The sequence below is a fragment of the Anopheles arabiensis genome, chromosome 2 (genome assembly GCF_016920715.1).
Source record: "Anopheles arabiensis isolate DONGOLA chromosome 2, AaraD3, whole genome shotgun sequence".
Classification (NCBI taxonomy): Eukaryota; Metazoa; Arthropoda; class Insecta; order Diptera; family Culicidae; genus Anopheles; species Anopheles arabiensis.
In genome coordinates, this window is record NC_053517.1 from 10,188,008 (window position 1) to 10,208,887 (window position 20,880).

General features: G+C 48.6%; 1 protein-coding gene across 19 annotated transcripts in view; it reads left to right on the forward strand.

The window, feature by feature from the left end:
* Window positions 1-20,880, forward strand: part of LOC120894667 (trithorax group protein osa) — a 129,839-nt gene that overhangs the window by 77,320 nt on the left and 31,639 nt on the right. For 16 of the 19 annotated variants that reach the window (XM_040297392.1, XM_040297390.1, XM_040297388.1 and 13 more), the window contains one exon: window positions 16,286-16,342. The exons of the other annotated variants lie outside the window; for them this stretch is intronic. In XM_040297392.1, the coding sequence (XP_040153326.1) occupies window positions 16,286-16,342 (57 nt within the window). The remainder of the gene's footprint in view (window positions 1-16,285; window positions 16,343-20,880) is intronic. 19 annotated transcript variants of the gene reach the window in all.

Here is a 20,880-nt window from a genome sequence, read left to right on the forward strand (position 1 = left end):
CAAATGAAAGTGAATCTCTCTCCCTCTCTCTCGAGGGGGGGGGGGAGTTTATAGACGCCAGGTGCACGCATTCCGTTGCGGTGCAACTTCCAGAAAGGGTGTATATGAGTTGAGAAAAAGAAGAAAAAAAAACATCATCACACACACACACATAGGAAAGAGTGCAAGGAACAAGTGCTTTGCGTGGTGATGCTGTACGATGACGCTGTTTTGTGCTGGCAAAAATTCTTGCTTGTTCCTTTTTTGGGGGGATGCTTGGCACGCGTGTAGGGGGAGTTAAATCGGTTTCCCGGTGTGTGTGTGTGTGCTGTGGTGGACGGTGGTGGTCGGGGCGGGCGGTCGTCGGTTGTGTTGTTTCTTCCTCCTTTTTTGCCTGCACATCACTCTGTCAGCTGTTTTATGGTGTCCGCTCTTCCTTCCGTTTGTTTTGGGTTTGCTGAGGCCCTCTTTATAGCCATCTGTGCTTGGTTGTGTGCGGATGTACGCTGAGTTTTGTGCGTGTGTGTGTGTGTGTTTTTTTTTGCTGGTTCTCGACTTTCCGCAGCGATTCGGGACGACACCTCCACCTTCCCTTATCTCTTCTGCTTGAATGCGTTCCATCTTTCTGTTTTTTTGTTATTAGCATTCTGTTTAACGCTGCCAGTTTGTATCGATCCCGGTGCCCTGGACAGCTGTTCCAGCTTGACACATACTGGAGCAGGGGTTTTTTTTGGGGGTTTAATTTGAATGATGGATAGATTTCAGCGAGCCCGGCAGCATCGAGCACGTGGCATTGAAGAGATGTGTAGTAGGACCACAAAAATATATAGGAGCAGTATCAGGTCTATGAGGTTTGAAGTTTTGAGGATGATGTTTTGCCGTTCCGTGGATTTATTTCTGGACGACGCATAAATATAACAGGACTAACACTCTATTCCAATTTATTGGGACTAAAACAGCTTCGGTTGTGCCGTTGTTTCCTAATCGAAGCAGTGTATATTCGGAATTTGAAACACATACGTGAAGCACGGAGTTTAGCAGACAGTCCCTTTAAATTCGAGCCCGTTTCACCCGAGCTTTAATTTATGTGTGACCCTTTTCTCTCTCAACTTCTTCTTTGGTGTCCCTTTAAAACGAAACACACCGCAGTCGGTCGGTGCTGCGTTGCGTTGAATTCTTTGGTCAGCTTTCTATAGAATCGCTCTGCCAAAATCATCTGCACCCGATTCTCCTACGAGGCAGGCACACGCTGTGTGCCAGACAACAGGACTTCAGGGTCCTCCCGTGTGTGCCATCGGAACGAAGAGATCTGGCACACAGGGTTAGTGATGGGTAATGTTGACAAAAATTCGGAGTCGACTCCGATCGGACTGCTATAATTTTGGGAACTGACTCCGGAAGATAAGTCCGCCCAGCATTACCCGAAATCCCCTGGAGTCGTCCGGAGTCGTCCGTAGTCGTCTGGAGTTGTTTGGAGTCGTCTGGAGCCGTCTGGAGTTGTTTGGAGTCATCTAGAGTCGTTTGGAATCGCCCAGAGTCGTTACGACTCCGACTTGTACCAAGTTCAAGGAAGTAACAAATGCGACTGCTCGACTGCTGAGTCGTCTGGAGTTGTTTGGAGTCGTCTGGAGCCGTATGGAGTCGTCTGGAGTAGTCTAGAGTCGTTTGGAATCGCCCAGAGTCGTTACGACTCCGACTTGTATCAAGTTCAGGGAAGTAACAAATGCGACTGCTACTCCGGCTTCGGTCTACTCCGGACGACTCCAGACGACTCCAGACGTCTCCAGACGACTCCGACGACTCCGGATGACTCCGAATGACTACGAATTCCGGACGATTCCGGACGACTCTGGACCTCTCCGGACGACTCTGGACCTCTCCGGACGACTCTGGGCTTCTCCAGACAACTCCGGACAACTCCAGACAACCGCTACTCCGGGCGGCACTATTGGTTCCCATTTTGCTGGAGTCAGAAGCGGACTAACAATAGCCGTAGACAAGATCGGAGCTTTGGGTGTGCTCCGGAGAGCACATCACTGCACGGGATGAAAGGCTACTTTTGTTTGCATGTTCAATCATGCACTCGTTGCGTAACAATCACCCGCGGTGATGTAGGAAAACTGACCAACCACAGAAGGAAATAATAAAATAAAAGTAGAAGCAAAACAGTGGCCAACACAACAAGTGCGTTCCCTTTTGTGCGTGTGAAGTGAGACCGCCAAAACGGGGGCAATACTGCCGCCGACGTACATACACACGCACGCACGCACGTGTACGCAGGTTCAAACGGTCGGTCGTTCGGTTTATCGGTCGATGGGTCACTTGCATATAAGGGCGCATTCACCTTCCTGCTGCGGCTGCCCCCCACACTGCGATGAGCTTTTGTGTGTGCCGTCGGTTAGTGGAAATATTGTGCATTTGCTTTGTGTGTGTGTCAGTTTGGAGAGAAAGACACCAAAAGCATAAAATAAAGCCCACCATCATCAACATCATCGTTGTCACATCCTGCTCTCTCCACCAGCGTACACCGCAAGGAGCCCGGAGGAGGTGTTGGGTCGTCGTCCTGGAATCTTTCCCGCTCCTCTATACACACAATCGTCAAACGAACGAAGAGCCGGTACGCGTTGTTGCTTCGATCTCTGTTGGGTGTCTCCAATGCTTGACTGTGTGTGTTTTGGTGAGTGGGTGGGTGGCAGTGGGTGGAGTGGAGTGTATGTTTATGAGGCAAAAACGTGTCGGCTCTGTACGGGGGAGGTGATGTGTTTGCTAAGGAGACGAAGAGAGGAGCAGGAAGCAGCAGGAGGGACTATCTGTGCCGGCGGTCTGGCATGGGGAGGAAATCCACTTGTTGGAAACTCTCAACTTGCCAATTTTATTACGCGCGCCGTCACTAAAGCGTCAAGGGAAAGGGTAGGGATGATGGTATGGTGGTGGTGGTGCAATTGGGACAGACTCGTCTGGCTGGCCCATCCCGCCGCCACAGGTTGGGAGTTGAAGGGAGGGCAAGGGGTTTGCACTTGCTTTGGTGGCCCTTTTTTCACACACACACACACACACACACACACACACACACACATACACGCGTACAACAACTGTGCCCAAGCAGCAGAAGAAGAACGGGACGATGGCTCTCTCCCCACACCACTTGTGCGGCTTGGAGAATTTCCCTTTTTTTCGTTGCTCTTTTTAACCTTTTTTATAAAAAAAAAACCATTTTCATCCAAGTCGATGGTTCTGTGTGGGGGCAAGACACAGCGGAGGTGGTGTATGTGATTGTGATTCATGAACTGTTATGAATTGTTGGCTATTCTGTGTCTTTTTTTAAATGTTTTTCGCATTGTGTGTGTGTTGCAGCTTTCATTACACATTGATATTTTATGCCTTCTCCTCCACCCCCCCCCCACCCCCCTCACGCACTTTTCCATGCTGTTTATTTATTCGTCTCCTGTTTTGTTATCGCCTGGCGGCGCCCCCTACCGCCGTCGTTGTGTACGTTTGTGTGTCCGCTGTGACGCTGTGTCCGCGTCTGTCTTGGATGGTGCCCGGTAATGTGCACAACCGGCATTTTTTGCTGCTGTGTTGTGTTGCATGTTGTAGCACGCGCGCGTTTGTATTTTCTTCTCCCTTTTTTTCTTGTCTGCTGCCCCTCTGCAAGCCCTTCCTTTTGTCTGTTCGTTCGTACCTTCTTTCTTTCTTATTTTAGACGTGCTGGGGTTGGGGGTAGCGAAGGTAATCTCTGTTTTTGTTTACTATCGCGCAAAAGTGATCTCCTTCTCAACACACACACACACATACACACAGCCAGGGATGTCCACGCTCTGTTATTGTTCACCGATTGCGCGCGGGGCGCTTGGCGTGTTCTGGTGTCGCGGAGGGCCATGAGCAAAAGACCGCACATCCCCCACTTTTGCCGCTTTCTACGCTTCCCTGAGTTGTTTTGCTTATTTTGCCGGCATATTATTGTTGGCGGGAGTTGGGATATTGGGATGTTGGAGTTTGTTCCTGTCTGATTTTTCAGACATTGATTCCGGTGCTGGTCGTGTTATTCTTGTTTTTATGAGTTCATCTTCCTGCTCCACTGCGCCCACCCACTTCCCCGAGAAGGTCACATGCACTCTCCGTGTATCATTGTTCGTTTCTTCTTTTTCCACGTCTCGAGATGATGTTCGTTGGGGGTGGGGTCCGTTTGTTTCGTACTTCTTTTTTTTTATGAATGAAAGTGAATCAGGTTGCCTTTTCCACACACATTTACCCACCAGAAATGAGTGCTGCTTTGCATTTTATTTTTTATCTACATTTATTGCTAACTGCAATGGTGTTTGTTGCACACTTTGTAAGAGCCGATTTTGGGGGCCTTCACGATTCTAGTTAGTTTTTTGTATGAAGTTTGAAAGTTGGAGGCTGAAATCATGTAAGCAATCCATACAAAACCACACAAAAAACTAGCCTGTGATTTTCAGTCTAGGATATTCTAGCTTCAAAGCTAGAATTAGATTCGAGTACCTGCTCGAAAACACAGGTTTGTTTACATTTATCCCAAGGTGCATTAAAGAGATCAGGTGGTGGAATCTGGAATCAAAGTGTATGTAGTCCAGGTGGTCTCATAGCATTGTTTGATAACCAATTTTGAACATCACTTTTTGACAGAACGAGTGAAAACTTTTGCTCCAACGAGCTTTCTGGAGGCTTGACGAATACTCAAAACACTCTTACAATCATCATTCAGAAGCAGAAGCGATAAAAATCAGCCTTCATAATTCATACACCTTGGGATAAGCCCACCTGTATATTATTCTCACTTAGATAGCTGCTCGAAAACTGCTATACAATGCAAACAGCTGACAGGATGAAATTTCAGCCTACGAATTTCAAACGGAAAAGGGCCCCTTTATTGTCTTGGGGGGGGAAATGTTTAGAATTCTTCAATGGTGCACCCAAACCCTTTCAATTTTCTATTCTTACCATTATCGGACAATTCAATTTACTTGTGCTTCCAGTCTCTCCAGTACGCGAGCGGTTGATGGTTTGATGGAAACAAGCACCAAATTCAATTTGATGAGTGTGTGTGTGTGTGTGTATACGTCGCGTGCTCTGATGAAAGATGTTCCAACTACACACAGACCCAGGCATGGCCCAATGTATGATTAATTTCCCTCGATGAAGGGACGAATCCTTGTTGTGCGACACTCCGAAGACGCCTGAATGGTTGACGCAAAGCATCAAAATAGGACACGCATATTCCACCCCTGTTTTTCATCCTCTCTCCCACTCTGCAGACGAGTGTAAAATTATCATCAGTCGCCTCACCAAATCCCCCCCTTAAGAGTCCCTATTGGTTGTTGTGCGTGATTTATCTGTCCCTTGCATGGCCCGCGCAGAGTACACTGGAACACAAAATGGAACTGTGCTGTCGCGCTGTCCCTTTGCGTACACAAAAAAAACACACGCAGGAACAGCAGGACCCGGTTTTGACAGTGAGTGATGTCTCGAATGTCACAGCGGCGCCCCGTAATCCGGTAAAGGGGGAAAGGGAAAGAAAAGGGATCTCTCTCTCGCGCCGTACGTCAATCTAGGTTGGCTTCCAATGACGTTCGCCAATCGTGTGTTTGTGTGTGTGTGTGTGTGTGTGAGTGATTGGCTCCTTACCGCCGGCGCTCATCAAAATAGAAAATTCTCACTTTTTGTTCAGTCGTTTTGGTGGGGGGGGAGGGGGGAGGAGGGTGGGTTGACTAGTGAGAGGGAGGTTCTGGACGGAACGAACGATCGATTTGTGCAAGTCTCGATTCACGCGCGCCGTACCAATGTGTGTGTGTGTGTATGGGTGGCCGTGCCGCACGTTTACTTGTTTATCTTTTTCCCGTGCCGCGAACCACCCATTCACCACCCACTACCCCGTTACCGCTTCAATCTTGTTTTTTTGTTGCCGGCTTTGTGGACATCACATCTTGTTGTGGGGTGGTGCACACGTTTGTGCAATGGATGGGAAATGGGAATAGAAGCGCCGCCGAAAAGGTGTGTTGTGCTCTGGTAGAAGGGTGGGATATGGGGAGGCGATGAGACCAGCGGGGTTTATTTATTAGTTGTTTGTTCTGTGTGTGTGTGTCCGTGTGTGCGAGCGCGCCGGAGAAGAAGCAACGGGTGGGTGGGAGTAAGTAAAACAACACTTTTAAGCGGCCGCCCGACCGGTATTGAATGCGCGAAATAAGGCGCCTTTGGTCGTCGTTGCCGCTCCCCGCGTCGAGAAGCGAGATATGAGAGAGGAATGCGTGAATCCGGTGGTGAGTTACGATTACACTTGTGATAGCAGAGCCATCACTACTTTCCTTCATGTATTAGTCCTTTTAAATGCTTTTAAAACAGTTTCATGTACCATCCTCTACCATCATAATCGACACATTTTTACTCCGAGATGGGACGTTTGTCATTTCATGCAAAAAAGGGAAGAGGGAGTGTGGGGTGGGTGTACTTAAAATTATGAAACAAAACTGTCCCCTTCCGTTGCATTATGCTTGCTGTTTTTTTTGTTATTTTGCTTAGGCGTGTGTGTAATAATAACGGAACACTTTCGGTACAAATATGTGTTGGTGAGTATTTTGCGGCTGTATGCGGCCCTAATTGCAACAGCAATTCGTTGGCACACCCGATGGGCAGTTTTTATTGCACAAGGAGTAGACAAACTATTCTACGGAACCACCGGCGCATCCGTCGTACGATTATAAAAAAAAACGGTCAAAACGGTCATTAGAAAACAAAAACAACAAAAAAGCACCAAAATCGATTTGTGAAAGTGAGCAGCACACACACACACACACCGTCCGTCGGGATTGTGTTTCTCACCTTGGTGAGCTGGCTTCTGAGGGCTGTAACCTTTGAAAGTGGAACGTAACGCACACTCACACCGCCTCAGCCTCACGCCCGTGCTATCTCACGCTCACGATCATCTCACAAACACACCGGCACAAAGCGAACAGCAGCAGTGTGTGTGTGTGTGTGTGTGTGCGTGTGCGGAAGTGCTGGTGGTGTTGGGCAGTGAAAAGAAATAGCAGGCCGGGGTTGTTGTTGGTGGTGGTGGGCAAGCAGCAGCAGCAGCAGTTGGTAAAGCATTTTTAGGTTATGTGTTCGTTCGCTTCGATCGCTTTCTCTATGACGGACGACGGGGAGCCGCCGGGTTGCATTGTCACCTTTTCCGTGTGTATGTGTGTATGTGTGTGTGTGCGTGGGCTTCTTAGTAAAGTAGCACAAGAGGAACGTAAGCGTACACAGCGCGTTTGTGTGTACGTGTGTAGGGTGGTTTTGAGTGTGTGTGTGTGTGTTGGTAGTTCTGCAACATTGTGTGTGCGCGCGACGGCCCTTTTCTTGCAATCCTTAGGGGTGGCGGCCTTCTCACCCCCTCAGTCTTTTATATTGTGCTTCGATTTTCTTCCAGCCGTGGAAGTTGCTGTGGTGTGTGTCAGTACCTTTCTTGGCTGCTGCGCGCGCTATCAGCACAAAATCGCACACAGTATTCAACGTACGCACAGATACACACACACACGAACGGGCGCTTGCATGTGTATGGGTAGCTGTGCTCGTTTCCGCCACCATCACTACCACCATCACCAGCCGTATTTCTACACACACTCACACACAGGGTACGACGGCAAGCAGCAGCAGCAGCAAAAGTGGTGTGTGCGGCGGTGTGCTACTGTATTCGCCTGCTCGTTCGCCTGCTTTTGCCAGTGTGTGTAGAGCGCTTAGGGCTGTGCTTGCTTTGTCTCGCTCGCGCTCACGGCGCTTCGGCCGCTCGCTCTCGCACGTTTCGTCGTGGTACGCGCGCGGCTGTGTGTGCGAGACTGTGTATGGATGGCGGCTCTGCTGCTGCTGCTGCTTGGCCAAGTTGCCGCCGTCGGAGCAGCGAACAGTCGGGTGCCGTTTTTCCGTACGGTGGTTCGCTTCTCGCAGTGTGGCCGCGTTGTGTGTGCCGCTTACCCGTGTGTGCCCGTATTTTGTTCGTAAAACGGTGTCCCGTGTACCGTGTGTGGTGTGGATCTGCTGCCTACGTTAGTAGCAGATTGAGTGCAAGGAACCCAGTGCAACCACAAAAGTGCAAGCAAACCCCCACCCTCTAAGGGCAAACTGTATAAACATTCTTGCGTGAACAGTTCGAGCGAAAGTAAAGTAAAAAAAAAAACGCGCCCAAGAAACGGCTCAGCCAGCAAGAATAGCGCCCACCAACAAAGTGTTGTGTACCGTGTGTCAGAGTGTGCGTGTGTGTGTGCTTAATTTAACTCACACCCCGCCCCCCCGGTGCGCGTGGTGGTGTGTTGAAGGTGAGAAAGGAAAACCCTTTTTGGGTTTTGCGGTCGTCTATGTGTGTGTGTGTATTTTGCTGATTTAGGAAACAGTGAACCAATCGATTGTGTGTGCAACAACACCACCCCCAGCCCCCGCGTAGTGAAGCAGTCAAGAGTGCGGGGGACCAACTGCTTGGTCGGGGTACGGGGGGTTTTAATCACAAAATCGTTATCAAAAGAAAAGCACGAGCGCGCGCGCGTTCCCTCCTGAGAGAGAGAGAGTGTGTGTGTGTTTGCAAATGATTAGCAAAGGGGTGGGAAGGCAAGCAGCGTAAGCGGCTCAAGCAACTCGCCGCACTCGTGATAGTGAAGTGTGGAGTGGAGGAGGAGAGTGCCGTGGTGTGACGTGTGACGTGTGTATAGCGGTTGATGAGGATGTGAGGAGCGGCGGCGACTTACGAAAAACAACACAACCAACCAACCAAGCAAATCGACTCATCTCATCTCATCGCTCTCACCGCGTTCAGCAGCATCCGCTCCTCTGTGTGTGTGTGTGTGTGCGCCTTGTTGTGTGTCTCTTGTAGTGTAGGGCGTGCGGCGGGTGTGCGCAAGTATAGGGACGAATTAATAACTAAATAGTGAAAAAAAACAGAAGGAGGAAAAACAAGAAGCTTGCTTCACGTCAATCGCTGAAAAGAAGTCAAACAATATTGCTGTGCCTCGTGCGAGTGTAACCGTATACTCACATTGCATGTGTGTGTTTGTGTCCAGGAGTGTGGATAAGTGCGTGTGCAATTGTGAGATTTTGGCGCATAACAAGCGGGCAGAGGGTTAGCGGCAATCGCAAATGTTATGCTCACCACCACCCATCCGCGCGCCAGCGCTCGTTGATTGATTGTCTCACTATGCGCTGATTTCCCCACGGGCCAGTGCCTCTGTTAAGGTCTCACGGGCGAGAGCTATGTGTGTGTGTCAAATCTGCGAGCTGCTGCCACGTGCAAAATTGTGCGTTTTTTTTTGCTGCTTGGCCTATGTGCACACTATGACACTGCTTTCATTTCAAAACACTCGCTCCAAACTTAAGTGATCAACTCCGGGCACCGTTGGTGTACGGAATGGCATCGGAAAAGGAAAAGTCAGCTGGCCCGGAAGAACTGAATGAACAGAACACAGGTTCAATAATCTGTGCTATGTCTCATTCTAAATGTTTCTATAATTTATTAGACTATATATACTTCTTTTACGTTTTCTCTCCCTCTTCTTTCTGCGACGAAAGAGTCGGTTTTGAAGTGCAGTAGTAAATGCTGACTTTTTTTTTCTCTCATGAATTTTCGAAAACGGATGTTGTTTCCGGTTTTGGGGGATCAACGGTAGGGGATTTTCAGGCCGTTCTCATGTTGCTCCGTTGTTGGAGTAAATGAAGATTGTAGAGTAACCCAGTTTCTGTTTTTATGAAAAAGCTCTAAATCTTAATTGCCCTTCCTACTAATATGCAAAAGTAGAACTATTCATCGTGAAAATTGATTACAATGTTAAACGTTTGTAGTTGAATTGTTGTTGTATATTTAAATGTTTTAAATAATTGTTTATCATTAGGCAATCTATAATCCCTTCATTTGGGCGCACAGAGTGAGATAACTAATAAAAGAAAGAAAACAAAAATGGCTCGTAAAAAGAAAACTATAATTTTCGGAAAGTAAGTGAACGTTCCTTGTACGCGCATCGAACGTAGTGTGTGTGTGTGGTGCGTATAAAAGTCATTCAAAAGCTGCGATAAACGAAAAAATTGGAAGAAAACTAACAAAGCAAAGGAAAGGAAGTGTGTGTATATCGTGAACAAAAGTGAAAATTTAGTGAAAAACACACTCGAAATCGGGCGCAACGGTGCAGTATAAACCGTTTTGTTGTGAGTGCGCACTGTTGTGTGTAAGATAAGAAGCTGCAAAGTGAAGCAAACTTGATTTAACGTTTAAAATTGTGTCCACTGTAACCACCGGGTAGTGGAAAAGGAAACAAAAACAAAGCGTGTTCACCGGAAAAAAAGAAAAAAAAAAACTTGCCAAAGTAAGTCTCGCGACTAATCATCTAAGCACAGGGAGGAGGGAGTATGGGACGCCGTGGGTGGGCAATCCTCTTTGGGCAGGAGGAGGCATTGACGTTTGTGGAAGCAAAATCATACACCACGTGCACTTCAGCACACATTCTTGCCACACGCTTTTGTGGTGGGTGGTGGGTGGTGGTGAATGCCTGAAGGTCATACCTGCCGGTTGATGGCGAAGGGCGGGTGAATGTTTTGTCGGCTGCTGGAACAGATAAAACAGGAAACGAAAACACAGAAAGGGTTATTCCTCTCCGTCCATCGAATCCCTTATACCGGAGTGTTGTGCCCGCGCGTGTGTGTGTGTGTTTGTACAATGCTTCTTTTGCCGGCTTTTTGGTCCGCCCACACTACTTAGTGGAGCGACCGGCAGGAGGAGAGTGTATTTTTGCCCTTAACGTAATCGAAACGGATACGACGTTTATGCAAATCCAGCGCGCGCGCGCATTATGTTGGCCGATTTTGCTTGCGGGGGGGCCCTTTTTTACCATCAGCTGGCCCTCTGTGTTTGGCCTGTGTTGGGGGTGGATGTGTAGTGGTGAAGATTATGCAAAGAAAGGAGCTTTTTTGACGGCCACACGATCGTTGCTAGCAAGTGGAGCGCTTTCTAAGCAAAGGGCCAGCAAGACACACGCTGCTCAACCACGCTACCATCGATTGCCGTAAAGCAGATTAAAAAAGTCACCGTACGGACACAAGAGCAAGAAAGAGAGGGAGGAATTGTGACGTTGGTTGGGGTTGTCGAAAAGGAACGGAATTTTCTCCCCGACACATTTCCATTTCCATTGAAAGAAGAGGTATCGCTCTAAACGTGTGTAACCGCGTGGTGTGCAATGTAATAATAGCGACGCACACAGAGCGCCAATCATGGTGCTGCCAAGGGACACACACACACACATACACCAGCACACAGTGTTGAGAAAAGAAGGAGCTACAAAAAAAGGTGGAAAGAAAAAAAAACAACTGTGTACAAAGATTTCATTCATGATTTTTCGCTGAAGCGGAAATCCGATTCAGATGCGGTTCGGTGGGGGTAGGGTGGGGTTTTGGGTGGAAGGATTGATGATGTTTTACGTTCGCTTCACGCGCTCACTCGCTCGTCTCGTCTCGTATCTGTCTTTAGCAAAAGGGGTTAGGTTTGTGTTTTTTACACTACATTAGGAGGAGGGCGAGTGTGGTTCGAGTATTATTTTTTATTTACTATTTCCAGTTGCATCATGAATTACGTAGACTAGAAAAATGGACATTAATTGCCTGACCGGTTTTAACTGGCCATTAAAAAAAATCGTCATACAAAACCTACAAAACACATCTGCTTAAGGGTGTCTGTGCCTGTGTGTGTGTGTGTTGGTATGGGGTTTGTTTATATTCTCGTACAGACGAAATTGCAATCACACGCATTAATTCACTCTATAACTGTTTTCCCAAAATTCTTCCATTCCACTCTAAGAGTGTGTGTGTGTGTATGTGTAGGTCAAGGACGTTCGAAGCTGTCTCACGTTTTCCGACACGATTCCTGCATTGTTTCCCTGCACTTTGTTTATGCAGACTCGCGTTGAGATGAATTTTCGACTGCCGTGTGGCAGTTGTGTGGGTCCGTGGCGGGCAAAGAGAGAGAGAGGAGGCCGCACTTTGTTGTGGTTCCTCTTTTTTGTTTTCCTTTTTTTTTCTCTTCACTCGGAAAAAGTGGTGTAGTCCCACATTTTGCCGGTTCTCGAATGCACCATCACCACCATATCACAGGAAGGTAAAAGTTGGGCGCAAGAAAAAAGGACACCGACAAAAAATTGAACCCCACCCCCCGTGAAAAGTTTCATCAAGCGGAGCGCGATTGGTGTATGCAAGAGGAGCACACAACTCTCTCCTCCTGCTCCTCCACCACTCCACCACACACACACAAGAACGCCGAAAAGGAAATCAACACACAGAAAGTGAAAGGACGCGTCCGCGTCCGGGGCTGCAGCAGGAAAACAGGAAAACAAAAAAAAAAAAACGCCCGAAAAAGTGAAAACCCACCACCACCCAGGCACAACACACACACATATACAGGGTGAAAAGGAAAATTTTGGAACCCCCCGTTCGCCACCAAATATCATTCCCCACACCTCATTGCACAGTAGGGAAAGTAGTGGTAGTACGATTTTTTGGAAATGTTTTTCTTTTTCGAAAGCTTTTTTTATTCGTTTTATCTTCTTTCCTGTGTCTGTCTGTCCATGACACGCAATATCCTTTTTTCTGCTGGAATTTTGAGAGGTTTGCGTAGTGCACCAGAGCTCTATGTGTTGGTGGTACTGGGGGAGTAAAGTTTGCATTTCGTCTGGTCTCCTGCGCACGCATACAGATGCTATTTTTTTGTGTGCACTTTGGCCGGCGGTTGGAGACACACTGCCACTTTCGTGCAGTTCAGTATCAGTTTTGGGGTGAGAAAAAAAGAATACATTTTATTGGGAAAGGCCTTTCTTTCTCTTGGCCATCATAAGGAAATGGGACCATAAAAGGGAAAGGTATCAGTATTGGTCATACTCCGATAGGACGATTTAAATCTTATATATTCTGTCAAACTATATTTAAACCCCAAAAGGCATTAAAAGTAGACCTTACTCCGTCGCTGTATCCAGCTGTTGAGCATAACCAACACCAATACCAGCAACTGTCTTCCCCTCCATGGGTGGAATTTCGCTCGAACGTATAAAAAAAAGAGCAACCGACGGTTTGTTTATATCTGATACACCCAACCCCAAACCTACTCCCCATCCCACCACCCACCACCCAGTGGCGCTCAATCGTGTAGGGGATGTGCAAGACGGCGTCAGCGAAACAACACACCCTCTTCCCCCCCAATCTCGCCCTATTTGCCGCGCTGTGCTCAGGGAAGGTTTATTATTGTGTGTCATCTCGTGTCCGCCCATGCGGTACTGGTTGGTGGTTTGCGGGAGGGTGGATACCAGGGGGGGTGGTTTGGCTGCAGACACAAATGGGACGACGATTAGCGTTCAATGGGTTGCTGCTGCTGCTGCTAGACTTGCCTTGGTGATGTGGCAGTGTCGCGTCACAGCTCACGGCTTTACTCATTACGATAACCGCGCCTGTGCCTGCCGCGCTTCCTGTGCACTTGTCCTCATGTCGCCGTGGGTGGGGGGGATGCCCGGCCTTCAGTTTATTACCTTTCGGCGGTCATTATTGCACGGCTATAAAGTCCGACCGTCGAATTGGAATATTTTAACATTTTGTTCGATTTCAAGCACATTTCCCCCAGTCCACCGAATTCCCTCTTTGTGTGTTCCCTCTGTTTGGCCGCTAGCGCTGTGCTCGATAGGTGTGCGACACTGTGCCACGATAAGATAGACAGTAGTGATAAGGAAGAGAAGACTGAAGCAGCTTCTGTGTGTTTATTTTATCACACACTTGATGACCGTACAATTGGGGGGGCACTACACATTCGCAGCGACGACCTTCAACCGTTGGCGGCAGACTGTAGTTGAACCACCGACCACCGGGGCACAACCGGGGTGCAGCGAGAAGGAGTGGATCGTTAGTTAGATGATCAGCTGTGATGATGCGTGTGTGTGTGTGTGTGTGTGTGTGTGTGTGTGTGTGTGTGTGTGTGTTTGTGGTGGGTTGAGAGAGAGAGAGAGAAGGTGGACGACGCAAGACGACAGTAGCGCAAAAACAGGGTGTACCCCACGTACACACATCAGAGCAGCAGCCGGCAATGAACGGTAAAGCAGGGGAAAGCGAGGGAAGATGGGGGGTCCATTTACCCCATTCACACCAAATCCCCCCCCCCGCTCTGATATGTGTGTGTGTGTTTGGGTTTTGTGTTCGGGTGATGTAATGAGACAGCAGGCGCCAAGCGCCGGGGGTCGGCGCTGCTGTTGCCCGGAAAGGGAAGAGAAAAGAATGGTGTGTGTTTTTGTTGCTATTTTTGTTGTTATTGTTGTTGTTGGTACTTATTTTCTCCGTCACCCATCGGTAGCTTTTTTTTGTCCCATTGCTGTTCTTCCGCGTCCGATCGGAGGCGGCCAATAAGAGGTCAAACCCCACCGGCACCCGGCGGCAGTAGCAGAATAATAACAAATGGCACGGGGGAGGGGGGAGGGGGAGGAAGCTTGTACGAAAGCGTGTGTCCCCTACACGGCAGTACACCGGTGTTGTTGTAACATGATTCATTCATTAAACCGAAACGAAGGCGACGACAACGACCTATCTTTTCTCGTGACCGGGCAGCGCGAAGCAGAGCACGTGCTACGGCGGCGTGCAAATCACAGGCGGCGCGGTTTTTGGAGGTTGGTACACACCGGCCAGTCCCGAGGGGGGATGGTCGCAATGGAAGCGAATCGTTGTGGTGTTGGGTGGTGTAGTATTGGTGCTAGAGAGCCGCGTTAGGGAAACACGGGAATTAGGTGTGTAACGGCGCAATGTTTCGTCGACAAAGAGTTGTAGGATTGCAGGGGGTACTCTCCACTTCAACCACTTCAGTGTACGATACGATCAGCTGTGTGGTGGTGTGCTGCTTCCGAAGCATTTGGTGGTAGAAAAAAGTAAACCTCCCGGACGCATCCTTTGCTGAGGAGTTTTCATCCGAAGCCATCGTTAATGCCACTGGCTATTTTCTCTTTCGTTTAGGCCAACTGACCTAAAATGTGTATTCCAAGGTCGTACGTTTGCATACCTTGTTGTCCAGCATTCACTCCTCTAAGGGAAGACTGATGATTGCTATCTCTTTCCATGTTCCCGGCGTTTGCTTGATAACGGAGGGGACACCGCAAGCACTCCTGGAGTTGGCATGTTGAGCTGGTTTTGCGAGCGAAAAAGGCATGATGAATAGCAACGGTGGCATTATGATTGTGCCAGACGTGTACGGTGCCAGTTGCTCTTCGCCACCTTTTGCCCATGTCCACGCACACCCGGACTTACTGTCGCAACGAGCCTATCGCACCCACACACACACACACACACATTTGATCCACCTGGCTGGGAATGAATGCCTGTTTAGTGTGGTTGTAGGGAAAGCTCTATATTGAATAGTTAGAAAGATGTAGAGTTTTCGGAGTAGCGGCCGGCGTACTGTGCTGTATGCTCTTTCCGCTCACGGTACCGCATTTCCCACATTAACGATAAACCCAATTTGGTGCGTAGTTTCGGAGGACGACGACGTGTTACGTACGTGCGCTCGCATGAATGGAGCATGGAAATGCACACACACAGAACCTGCCAGAGGTGTACGGTGCCGCTATGCAGCTAGCCAAAAATAAACACCGAACGAGCGTGCGTGCGCTTCTCTACGACGGTGCCTCTGTGCTGTGTCGTAAGTGCATCCTCCTCAATGTACGTGTGCGTGCGTGTGATACAATTTGAACGTTCGAACGAAACGATCTCCTACTGACTCTGCTGTGCGCATCCCTTTGGGTTGGCTGTGGGAGCTCTCCCCCCCCACCTATAGCTCCGTGGTCTAGACTGTCACACTTTCACTACAGAAGCGACGGTCTACTACTCTCCAGCTGATGATGCTTGCTTGTTTTTCCCTGCCCAAATGGGCAATAGATGGAAGCATTGCGCGTAACTCAATCGTACACCTCGCACATATATATCTATACAGCACCCGGCGCGCCGGCAACGACCTTTAGCAGCGGATGTGTGTGTGTTTTGTGTCGGTTGTGTGTTGTTTTGGCGATCGAGCCAAGAGCACGACCGGGGCGGCGAAATGTTCAAACGGTTCCGCAAGGTCATCGTCGTCGCCGCCGTCGTCGTCTAGGGGTTTTGGGAGAGAGGGTTTGCGCTGCTCGGAACCGTAAATGGTGAATGAATGAATAGTGTACAACGATACTCACTCAACTCCTCTCGATTCGAATGCCGAATCACCATTGAATCAAAATCCTCACGGGTGGTAACACATTAACTAATGGATACTTTTGCTCTTCTCCTTTCATTGCAGGTACGTGACACCGGCTTCTTCCTCTCGCAGATTGGTTCGGACGAGCTTCGCAGTGTAGTAAGTGTCCGAAAAAATCGACGCAACAGATTAGGGATAGCTAATCGATGCCTTGTGATTAATACGATAGTGATGATGCACCATTCTGAAACACAGTTCTGAAAAAGAAAGGTCAAAAGTGCTCGATATCGCTTGATTCAACATACTCTATCCCCTCAGCAAATGGCACACCGGCTATTGTCGAAACATACCGGCCCCCCCCCCCCCCCCACCCGAGCAGTTTGTTTGGGAAAATGTTCATTCATTTAAAGCAAAACCACTCATAGGCTGCCTGATACATGGACAGAGCAGAGCGGCGCAGCAGGGAGAGAGCAGGAGAAGGGACCGTTTTCGAAAGGTTTTTGAAAACGTAGGTGTGAGCGGAGGCATCCATCGCTGTGTGTTCTGGTGGGGTGGTGCGTTCGTCCAGTTTGTAGGAATTGCGTAGAACACCGAGAAGAGACCGATAACGACGACGGTGGATGAATTCGTTCTCTCTATACCCCGAGAGCGGGCGGGCAGGCGGACGGATTGTGAGATGTGGTGGTGATGGTTTGAGAGGGTGGTTTGTTTGGGGTTTCCCGCGCATTCACATACACATACACTTCGCCACGTACTATTACCATCTGTTTCTGCTATCCTCATCTTCCCTTTCCCCAAGCACTGATCTCCTCCCTCAAGGAGGGGTGTTTCCAACCACCATCACCTCGTCGTCGTCGTCGTCGGCTACCCGGGTCGGCGGATTGCAGCCAGCTTGCCGTAGGTCGTGGATGTTTTATGTGTGCATTGCTTTATATTCCGCTGTCGTCGTGTGAGAATAACTATGCCATCAGATCAATGTCTGGTTTGTGTTTTTTTTTTTTGGTGGGTTGTTGTTTTGTTTTATTTTAGCAACCGCTGCTGATGTCCGTGTGATATGCTATGATTCTTCAGTCTCGCTTTATTGGTATGGTGCTGCTTGTTCTGGGAAGCGCCCCTCAAACGTTTTGCTATATTTGATTTGAGTTTGGCGAACGACTCAACCGACTGTAGCGAGGAATATTAAGTGGAATTCATCTCCTAATAATGTGTTTTAAAGCCAATCAAAACCTGATATCGCAGTTGCATCACGGACAAGACATCAGCAAGTGAGGGTTTTCTTGCGCCATTTGGTCTCTTAAGACACTCGATTAAGGACGGAGGATGTATGTGTTAGGTCCTGCCATCTTCACCGCTCCGCAGTAATGCTCTCAATGTTGTGTCACTGCTTCAACGCTGTGCACTGTGCCCGAGACCACTAACGCAAAATGGACGCATAACGTGTCCAAGAAGGAGTTGGTAGACTCCTTCCGAATCAAAGCAACTCCCGGATGGTGACGTCCGACCCCCGGTGTCTCCAAGCAGCAAAACTCTGCTATGCTCCTTCTTTGGACCTGAATCCAGAGCACCAGCACCACGGTAAGGGAAGAGTCTTTTGCAAACCTCTCCCACTTGCATACGTTCCGCTTTTCCCAACGACCCATGAAACGGTTGAGTTCCTTTGGGTTTGCACTTGCTAGGCGGCGGCGCCCATAATACACCAGGCCCCTTTTTTGCAAATGGGCTGATGTTGCTGCTTTTTCTGCTCGATGTGTGTGCTCTCGGAATGAAAGAAACACACTGTGCGAGTAGGTGCTCTGCGTGTGTGTTTGTCTGTCTGGTGCTCCCGATGGCTCCGGCACAGTGGGTTGTGTGTTGTTCGTGTTATGCCTTGAAGAATACTACCAGAAGATATATTTTGGGGTATATTGCACTTAGGATACAGATATACTTGAATATAGTGCTTTTAACATAGAAATCATCTGATATATGTTTTAAGATTTGCTTAGTTTTTGTGTGTGTGGAAAAATAGGATTTACGTTACAATAAGAAGTTTGTGAATTCTTCTTCAAATACGCCAAATGCTGTCTATACTTAGTGTAACCTATTCCCAATTTATGTCCTCGGAAAAGGTAACCTATTCCCAATGTTCTTGCCACGACGACTTGGTGCTGCTGTGGGATCCGCTGGATCGAAAAACGTAGAATGTAGGCACATTTCGTCCTCGCACTTCGTCCCTAACGTGCGCGCACCAGCCACCTCTCTTCCTACGGATGAGATGCTTCACTGTGCAAAACGGCGTCGTCGTCCTCGTCGGCCTTGTGTGATATGATTGTGGCTTCGTTTTCCCCATGAAGAAGGACGACTTTTCCGTTCCACTGTGTGTGCTGTGTGTTTGGTCGGTGTATTTGTGCGTCGTGTCCCCCTCTGCCGCCTACACAGGAAAACCGTTCTTTTAGTCGGGTTTTCCGTTTTATTGCACCACAGCCGGCAACTCTCGCCGTCGTCTTGCGCTATGCCCTCTTTCTCTCGCTCCGTAGTAGGTTTTTGTGGTTGTTGGCATTTTCCTTGCTTTTTCCTGGCAAGCGTGTGTGTGTCTGTTGGTTTGGAACCCCATCCAGGGGTAGAAGTTTTTGCAGCACGTCTCCATGCCCCATGAGCTCTGGGGACTGTGTTCAGCTGCGGCCTTTTGCCTACTTGCCATGTGTGTCTGTCTGCTGCCAGTGCCGGTGCTATTACCGTTCGTTCCCCATTCCCGGGATATGTCTCACGCCTTCCGAAACTTCCTGTGTTGTTTGCCGCAGCTCCTAGCAAAGTGAAAAAGCGCATGGCAAAGCCGGCCAGGACGACGAGTATAATTTTCCTCCTCTTGCTGCGTGCGCTACCTCCACTACTACCACCTTGGGTGTGGAGGGGGGTTGTTCTGCTTCACTCTACGCCTCGGTTGAAGAAGCAGATTATCGCACCATTGCAAGGAATTTCTAAATGGGCCAAATGCTCTAAGCATAAATTGTGCGCGCTACCGTACGTGTGTGTGTGTGTGCTACGTCGTCTTGTGTCGGTTGGTGCGTACATGCGTGTGCGAAGACATGTTTCTGCGTTGTTTTAATTGCTTACATTTCTGCCGTGTTGCCCCTTAGTACTACCACCACCACCACCACCATGGCAAGTGCTGGCAATAGCAGCTTGCACTGATGAATGATTAAAATCAACCTATACATGATGCTTTGAGCGTTCCGTAATCTGGCGGAATGGAAGTTGTTGGAAGTTTATTGATGTGTGCAAGTAGGGCAAAGAAGGGCTGTGTTGTAGCTATTCTTTAAGGGGGTTGGCTTTTAGTTTAGCGGATGTAGTGTTTGGTGGTGTTTCTAACCTATTTTTACTGTAGAAGACTCCTGGAAAAGGAGGGTTCTATAGTGAATGTCTGTTTGATCCTTTGATTTAACCAAGAAAACGATGGTTGCTTAGCTCCTGGTCGTTTGGAACGATACGGCAATAGTCTCCAAGGTTCTGGAGATAAGGGTTTGTTTAGATAAGGTTTGTCTCACCAAAAGTCCTATTTAAGGCAAGAAAAGATCCAAAATGAACTTCAGTAAAATGCTATAAAAGCACTACTGATGCGGCTTGGTCTATTTGAGGCTTCATAAGCTATAATAAAAGAGGTTTCTATAGACTCCAATTCCAATAATAATGATGGATGGTGGTGTCCTATGAAATCTCCACAGAATAGAGTGATACGCCTTAGGTGTCGACCATTTACAGGCTCTACCCATTGACCACTGACGGTTGTTTGGCGAGATGTGTCGTTCGTACGGTCGATATAGTTAGGTATCACCAATTCCCTGCCAGATTGCGAATGTACTGATTGCCCACGTGGTCGTGAGAGCGCAGTACGGATGGATTGTGTGGAGCCGCCGGCTACTAACCGACGACGGACTGGGCATCTATCTGCGTACTGAAATCCCCTTCAGCGATATTGGCTATGAGCTCAAAGGGCTATGTGCGTGTGTGTGTGTGTAAAGCGTTTTGTTTATATTTCCTCCGTGACGACGGTTTTTCTGCTTGCAACTCTACCGTGCTGCTGCTGCTGCTGCTGCTGCTGTTGATATTGCTATTGCCTGTTATTATTGAAGACCGACTCCCATCTCATCAGCGCACACACGTACACGCATACATACGGGCAGAGATATGGGACGACGCGGCGACGTTAAAATGCCGGTTGTGTGTGGTGTGTTTTGGTCGGTCGATCGTTCGGGTCGGGGTTTTGCTTGGCAGCCGCTGGTGTGCACAACCCCCTCACCCCAACCGAACCGACAGCACCATGACCCTTCCCCCCCCACCCTCTGTCTGTTCCCACGCTCTCCGTTCTCCACGCTGACGCGCTGATCCCTTTTTCACGTGCTTGCGCTGCCTTACTTTTGGATGTGAACGGAGCGGTGTTTGGAAAGGGGGATGGGGAGGGTTGGCGGTCTCTTGCGCGCGTTGGGGGTTTGTTTTTATTCTTCTGGCTGCTCTTAACCTTTCTCAACATGATTACAGCACAGTGTATGTGTGTCGGTGTGTGTGTGTGTTGCTATTGTTGGCTTTGTTTTGTTTTTTTATCGCAATTGAATGCAACAACGAGGAGGAGGGGCTCGCACATGTTTTACGTTTAGACGGTGTGAGCAAATGAGCGTCGTAGTATGTGTATGTGTATCTTTCCCATCTGTCATTGTGGTTTG